The 8,451-nt window shown below is 42.6% G+C and overlaps 1 protein-coding gene across 4 annotated transcripts in view; it reads right to left on the reverse strand.

Moving 5' to 3' along the window:
- The window catches only part of stim2b (stromal interaction molecule 2b), a 65,793-nt gene extending 61,683 nt beyond the window's left edge, over window positions 1–4,110 (reverse strand). For all 4 annotated transcript variants that reach the window (XM_084043403.1, XM_084043402.1, XM_084043405.1 and 1 more), the window contains exon 1: window positions 2,832–4,110. In XM_084043403.1, coding sequence (XP_083899529.1) covers window positions 2,832–2,964 — 133 coding nt within the window. In that variant the 5' untranslated portion in view covers window positions 2,965–4,110. The remainder of the gene's footprint in view (window positions 1–2,831) is intronic.
- Window positions 4,111–8,451: the final 4,341 nt, after the last annotated feature.

Below are 8,451 nucleotides of genomic sequence, written 5' to 3' on the forward strand. Positions count from 1 at the left end.
AAATAGAAAAATACATATTTGAGTCCAACTTTTTATAGACTATTTGAGCATCTAATATTTGCATATTAGAAGTTCTCCTGACCTACCTAAGGGCAAGTATTAGACCTAGGAAGTAAGGTCACAGGTGTGCTGTGGCTATTAGCTCTGATTTGAATAAGAGGATTCCGATAATGGTTAATTCAACCATACGTGGCAACGCCTGAGAAGGTAGTGTGTTGCCATTAGTTTTTTTAGTCAAATTGAAAAAAAGGAAGAAAAGAAAAGAAACTGCCACAAGTCAAGCTTAACAGAGAATGACATTTCCACTATATCATCAGGGTCAGATTTAGGAGGGTGGGGGCCCCTGGTCTTGAGTCATTGGTGGGCCCCCCTACACACCACCACAAAATGTTAAGCTACAACTACTCCAATCAGAACTTATGACCATTGCATCCCAATGGAGTATGTATGTTATAGACATAACCCATTCCCATTTAGACCGGGAACCCCTAAATGTAACTATACCGTTCAATCCGGGAACCCCTTTTGGGGTTGTTGCTGCTATGTACAGTATATAGCAACATAATTTTTTTTAATGTAGTTTTTCAGGAAACTTAGGTCAGGATTTAGAAGGCCTCAGGTCTAAATAGGATAATATATAAAGCACAGGATGTTCTGTGAGGACGACAGAGAAACTAGTATGTAATGTCAACGCTATAGGCTGGTTGATACAGCATCAACACAGAACAGCGTGGCAGGCCTACCATGATGCCTCTGTCATCAAAATGTATCTGGATCATCCCTTATTAATCCACTGTGTCAATTACGTTTTTATCTCCTGTAAATCAAAAGGGTACAATTTCAAATGTAACTGTCAGGTTTTCCTTGCACACTTACTCATTCTGAATACATCATATTCAAAAAGCTTCTGACGGAGGCTTGATTCAATTTAAATTCTGCCCAACTGAGCAAGACTTTCTTCTGTACAAACCGGACAGTCTGACCTTAACCATCTCATAAATAATAATAATAACAATAATAATAATAATAAATGTGTCCCATTTTAGTTGCTGTTGGGTATATGCACAGGCATCTGGAATTTGTCCTCCACATTTAACCCATCCTAACTATTAGGAGTAGTGGGCAACTAGTGAACAATGCCGTTGGGATTCACGATTCCCAGACGGGTCGCTCTACCTCCTTAACTGCTTCCCTATGCCATGAGGCTGTCAAATGTATTAATAATTCATGGGATTCCTCCTACCATTTATAACCATATGATGACTTCAATATCGCTGTGCCATGTCAATGGCCTGTGTGTGTGCTTAAATTGACCTCAAGTACTTACAGTGAAAAAGTTGACTTCAGTGATGGAAGAAGTACTCACATGTTTTACTTAAGTAAAAGTATCAATACCCTATTGTAGAAATAGACTGTTACAAGTCCAAGTTCAGTATTCAAAATGTACTTGAGTAAAAGTACCAAAGTATTGGCATCAAAATACACTTAAAGTACCAAAGTAAGAGTACTCATTATGCAGAAGGTAGGATGTAGGATACACAAATAGAAGTCTGTCCTACACAGACAGCCGGTGCAGATCTTAAGCTTCATTTATACATAGCAGATCTACAAGCTCACAACGCGTTGCATCACGATGCATTGTGACCTTGTAGATCTGCTATTTCGATGTGTGACATGGTGCACAACCAACAAGTATAAATGAGGCATAAGGAGGAGTATTGAATCAATCAAGCAGGCTGCAAGTGAAATGTCATACACCACTGGCCACCATCACAATATTAGGTTACTAAGCCAGCTTTGATTTATAAGTGACCTTAACACATACTTAGGCGCACATCACCGATACCCTTGCACTTATTAGTTGGGCAGTGTGGCAGAAATCCCAGAACACATGTCGTTTACTGAGAGGAGACATCATCAAGCATTGTCTGATATTCCCATAATGAAATATCTGATCACAGTATCACACACACGCCTGTGTGACCTTCAAATAGGCCCAGATGGCGCTTTGATTTATTTAGCCATGGCTGAGGAACTGCCAACCAACAGTGTGCATGTATGTGCCATCCATAAAGGTAACAGGATAGGTGGGCACTAGGGACATTTGGGCACCTTGATGTAAAATGGGCTATTTTGTCCAAAATGCTAAAAAATAGAATATTTGAAAAATGGTCTTACTGTAAGTAAAGTAAAGTATACATTATTAGAACATGATTAAACATTTGACAATTAAGGTCTAATATTTCTGCAATTTCTACAAATTGCAGAAATGTGGCATTGTGGTTTTTGTATATACTCATTTTGGGGCATCAACAAGTTGAAGGATAAAATTAAGTCTTAAATTACCATTTTTCAAATTATATATATATTTTTTTACATTTTGGACAAAATAGCCAATCTTACATCGAGGTGCCCAGATGTCCCTAGTAGTGCCCACCTATCCTGTATCCTCTATAAATCACCAGCCCATCCAGCATTGGCCACAACTGGCCACATGTCGCCGGCCTTAGCATCAGGACGTGACGTGGAGAAGGTATTCATGCCGTGGGGGGGCGGGGGGTGCATGAGGAGGAGGGGGTGCATCGTGCATTCCGGTCATGCCACCGGCATTCCTCAGCAATGTACAGGGGGGAAAAGGTGACTGTCGATGAAAAAGCACGACCCCCCCCCCCCCCCACACACACACACACACACACACCTCATATCATCACTACTCCACAACAAGCACTACTGTCTGGGATACAAATTCCACGGCATTCTTCGAGTACAGTACATTGCATCATGGAGGATGTGTGTAAATCATTGTGTCCATTCCACATCAAAGGGCTTACCTGTAGAGGCTGCATTACTATCAGTCGCATGGTGGGGATCATTGGAGTAGGCTGTGACCTCCAACCCCGCCAGTACCGCATAGATGACGAGTCCACGTAGCAATATATTCACTACCTTGTGGACCGAAGTCATGTTGAAGGAGAAAAGCTGAGAATTCTTTTATCCGTGGAAAAATGTTTTTGGGGGAAACAGAGCAACAACAAAAAAAATGCAATCCCAGAAGGAAGAAAAATGATGACAATGACAATGCGCAGTCACCAAAACTGCCTTTTGTGCATAAGTAACAGAATGTGTCGTGTCACTAGAAGGCAGTTTCAAATGCAAACAACTTAATACTTTGTGTGATAGACTCGGTCTCAGCCAACATACCGCCTAGCAAAGCAGATAGCTGCCGTCATTGTTATTACTACAGTGTAAGCTAACATGGACGGGACTGTAGAAGTGCTGGAGATCACTACAATTTAATGGTTAACGTTTAACGTGCTCCAAAACAAGCCAAATTAATTTAAAAAACCAAAAACTCATATAGCCTCTGTACCCTCATATAGCCTTTATAAATATACGTGACCGTGGCTTTAACTATACGTCAAGCCGCAAGCGATCCCTTCCATGCCTCTGATCACCAGATTTTATAGAATTAAAAGGAAGCCTCGTCTCTGTGAAATCGATATAGTCCTAAGAGAAGTGAATGAAGTGAACTTGTAGTGAAGATGAGAAAAATAACCCTTAAAACCCTGTCCGGAGGCCCGGAACAATGCAAACAGCAATAAATAAATAGCAAAAAATAAATAAAATGCCAAAATAATAAAAGGCAAAAAAAATAAAACGCAATTTAAAAAAGGCATAAAAGCCCCTATGTTGATGATATCGTGGAAATCCGGCTCTTCTTCCCCCGCAACAACACACACACTCGTCGTATTATAAATCCTTTATGTTAGGACAGAATAGTCAGTGTAATACTTCCACGTACTGTATGCAAACATCACGTCTGGAGAGACTAGGTCCGCCTCTTCAAACCAAAGTAGCAAATCCCATCGCATACTAGAATATAATGTGGTCCTTGTCCTTCCTTTTGGGTGGTTTATATAAGTAAGTCCTCCTGTAAAACCTGAGTCTCCAGTCAGCCGACGACGACAACAACAGGCGACGACATTGATTCACCTACTTTTACAAAATGAAGTTTATAAAGTGTGTGTGTCGCTCGCTGCTGCCGGTGGCTGGTGATGATATATGAGCCTCTCTCTCTCTGCTGGATGTCATCAAGATCAACTGCGTGTGTGTGTGTGTGTGTGTGTGTGTGTGTGTGTGTGTGTGTGTGTGTGTGTGTGTGTGTGTGTGTGTGTGTGAGAGAGAGAGCGAGAGAGAGAGAGCGAGAGAGAGGAGCCGGCTGATGCAGAAGAAAGAAAGCATGGGGTTTATGTGTCGTCGTACGACGGTGTCCCCCGAAACTAGCCGATCTACATGCTCACAGCGTGTGGCATCCGGGACGCGCTGTGAGCTTGTAGATCGGCTATTTTCGGGGACACCGGTCGTACGTACGTACGACGTGCTCAAAAAAAGAGAAAAAAGGGAAGCCTGCCTCGGGGCGGAAGTCAGTATGCAAATGGTTTTAACATCAGGCAGGGTGATGTTCAAATCTACGTGCCACCCCTCCCTCCCGCCACGGCCACGCAGAGCAAACACGACACTTTAAATACGCAAGTCATTTGCGTATAAGCACAACAAATAATGACTAGCTAACGCAAACAATGACTAATAACAATGACGCAGACACCCCTAAGATAGAAAGAAAGAAACACCCAGTTGCGCTAGAAATGGATCAAGATTGGCATGATGCGGTGGTGGCGCGGCTTGAGCTGCTGTGGTCGCAACTCGCAAGGGAGCTGGGGAGGCCCTATAACTATATGGGGAGGCCCTATAACTCTATGGGGAGGCCTGGCTGCCCTCGGGTTTCCTCATGAAGAGGAATTCTCCTCAGAAACTTCGGGGGGGGGGGGGGGGGGGGGTTCTCGTCACGGTGACGCAGATGCTCGACGGTCCATTGTTCTCTCTCTCTCTCTCTCTCTCTCTCCCCCTCTCACTCCCCCCTCCCTCCGTCTCTCTCTCTCTCTCTGTGTCCCCGTCTCTCTCGCGCCCTCGCTCGCTCTCTCTCCCTTCCAGTCTGTCTCTCTCTCTCGCTCTCTCTCTCTCTCTCTCTCTCTCTCGAAGTTTTCCTCCTATCCGTGTTGAGAGCGTCTATTGGCCAGAGCGTCCCAACATGGCACACTGTGATTGGCTGCTCCAGCCAACACTTGCGTCTCTTTTAAAGGTCCTGTGGTGCGCGGGAAGCTTCTCATCATCGTCCACATGCATGCTAGACAAAAAAATATATATATACACTACTACTACTCATAATAATAATAATAATAATAATAATAATAATAATAATAATAGGCTAATAATAATCTGCAACTAATTTTAAAACAATATTTGTTATATTATTTAATAACAAACAATGTGAATGTTCAGAAAACTACATGCCAAAAAAAAATGAAATAAAACAGTTTTAATTTAAACCGTTGTTATCCATTCGAATAGTGGGCAAACTGGACTGGTCTGGAAGGAGTCGGAACAACTTCATCTGATGCTATAGCTTGTGTTTCTCAAAGTGGGATCCAGGGACCCTCAGGGTTCTTTGAGGGGGTTCCAAATGGACCAGAAGGAACACACTGAGGACACTAGCAGGAGCACTCATCCAATGTCATTTCTACTATGCAGGCACCTCATGGTAGGCCTACTTTAGCACCACAAAGGCATTAAAACAAAGCTGCAGACCTCTCAAAACAAACTGGTCAGGTTACTACTTGGCCTCATACCCAGAACTCACCAAATCCCTGCTCATTTTGCTAGGGTGGGATGGCTCAGGGTAGAGGACATAGTAAAGCAACTGGCAATGGGCCTGGTCTTCAAGATACGCAAGAAAACAGGGATACCCATATCAGTCAGACAATTGCATAAAAAAACACACAGGCTTAACACCAGAGGGAGCTCCACTGATCTCACTCAATCCAGATTCGGCACAAACATGGGGTCAAATTAGTTCTACTTCTATGCCACCAAAATGTGGAACCCTACCAACAGACATCAAAAAGTGTGACTCCTTACCCTCCTTCAAAACCGCCATAAAAGAGCACCTGTCTGCAAATTGTCCTAGTAACGTCCAAGCTCAACACCAGAAATGCCCCCCCCCCCACCCCCAACTGTTTACTGTAGGCCTACATATAATTTGTATTGCTACTAGTGTTGAGGATGTCGTGTATATCGCTCTGGATTAAGAGCGTGTGCTAAATGCCTAAATTGTAAATTGTAAACATTATTGTATATTATTGTATGTCTCGATGAATTGAATACACAGGACCACAATGGAAACAAGCCCTTAGGGCATTTTGTGATATCCTTTTAGCACCATTGTATAATCGTACCTCTGTACTATTTGCAAACTGTTAAGTATTCAATCAATCAATCAATACAATTTAAATCAATTTGTATATTCTCAGAGTTACTGAGGTCCTTGAAATGACAAAGTATGAGAACCACTGCAATAGCTCAATGATCTGATGGGGCAGAGCAGGCAGTTTTTCCCGAGGAGGCTCAGGTTCTTCGATGTGTGCGGCAGGCTACACAATATGTTCTCGCCGTCTGTGGTAGCCAGCACACCGTTCTTTGCTGTGGCATCAAGGTTGGGCAGCTGCACAGATTTGTGCCAACAGCCATCCGACCTTTTTTGTGCCCATGAGTGTTTGGGTGTGTGGGTGTGCTTGTGAGCTAATATGAGCATGTTTGCAAATTAGTATAGTGTATTGTTTTGTTAGTGTGTGTGTGTGTGTGTGTGTGTGTGTGTGTGTGTGTGTGTGTGTGTGTGTGTGTGTGTGTGTGTGTGTGTCTGTGTAAACAAGTATGTTTTTGCATGTGAGTATAGTTTATCGTTGTATTGTACCTATTGTAATGTTAATTGTTGCACTTGTTTAAAAATAAATATACATATATATGCTTTGCTAATTTAACACCCTGAATTTTCCACCTGGGGATTATTAATACTTTTGGCATCTTGCAATAACACTATACCTATCACAAGGACTAGTTCATTAGGTGTTATATGGTTTTATTTTTTCATCAAATTAAAGCTGACAGTCTTATATTTAAAACCTCACATGTATTTATAATGGGTCATTCCAAATGATGAGAGCATGGGAAATAAACATTGAAACAATGGGCAATTTTTCACATTCTCCAGCCATGTCCAAGGGCCATAAACACATCTGAGTTCCACCATCTGGAAGGACGTTCCAATTCATAAATTGCTTCCAAGGATGTATAAGCGAGACACAAGGATGGACAAATAACTATTGTGAAAAGGCCCGTGGGTCACTGTCCAAACACTCTTAGAGAAGGATGGCTGAGATAGACAGGCAACATGATATTGCCAACTACAAGAGATGTTTCGGCCACTGCCACTGCCAGCCTCAGACTGATGATAGATAGAAGGCACGTCCCTCCTGCAACCAGACACGCCAACCATCAGGACAGAGTGTGTGGACAGACTACACAGTTAACCACATGAACCCTAGCGTCCTTACTCTGGGGGGGGGGAAGGGCAAGCTAATCTGCAAGCTCACAACATTTGTGAGCTTGTAGATTCGTTATTTTCAGCGAAGAGCTTTGGTGTGTAGTGAAAAAAAGAAGGCAAACAACAAGTGACCCCAGGGGGACCCAGATTAACTAAGTATATAGGGTTAAAGTTGTATTGGATTGATGCCATCAAGATACTTTTGTTGTACGTTTGTGTTCAATGACAAAATAAAATCATCCATACATCCATACATCCATCCAAGTGTTAATGCCCAATGTGTACATAGTCATACTTGCCCTGCCTTGACAACCTTACAGGCTTATGCAAAGGTTAAAATGTAATTTAGATATCATGTTATGTATACACAGATGCCAGGTTAATTTGTTGACCTGGCATCCTATAGTTTGTATACTTTCAATGTACAGTTTATTTATTTTTGGATATTATACAGTTTAGACTGATGATAGGTTCTTGGTTGCATTTGATGTATTACCTTGTGTTTACCTTGCTTATACAGTAAATCGCTCTGGATTAAGAGAGTCTGCTAAATGCCAAAATTGTAAATTGTCTTACGACCGTGTCAAACTAAAAATATTTACGGTTTAAAATCTGTTATTTTTGGCAGGGTCATTCAACAACGCAGGCTATGAATTAGCCATAACAGAAGTGGTCCTCAGTGGGGCCAAAGGAGGTGCATGTGTGATAAGAGCCTGCTGTGGGAGCCCTGGTCAACAGGTGGCAGATGTAACAGGGACCAGCAAGAGAGAGAAAGGGAGGGAGAGGAGGGGGGGTATTTGAAAAAGATGAGCTGCATAATTTGATACCGGCCTGGCAGAGAGGATGGCAGCCAACAGTGAGGGAGCAAGAGTGGATGCTAGGAAGATGGCCGAAGGGGCAGGCTATCATGTTCTCCAGTGCTGCTACCTGTCATTTATCCATTCTGCCTGCACAAGCTCAATACCTTTGGTGAGGTGAGCTGCCAGAATGGAAGACACCCTGCCCAAATATTT

This window comes from Gymnoscopelus microlampas (assembly GCF_963454915.1).
Source record: "Gymnoscopelus microlampas genome assembly, chromosome: 19".
In the NCBI taxonomy this organism is placed as follows: Eukaryota; Metazoa; Chordata; class Actinopteri; order Myctophiformes; family Myctophidae; genus Gymnoscopelus; species Gymnoscopelus microlampas.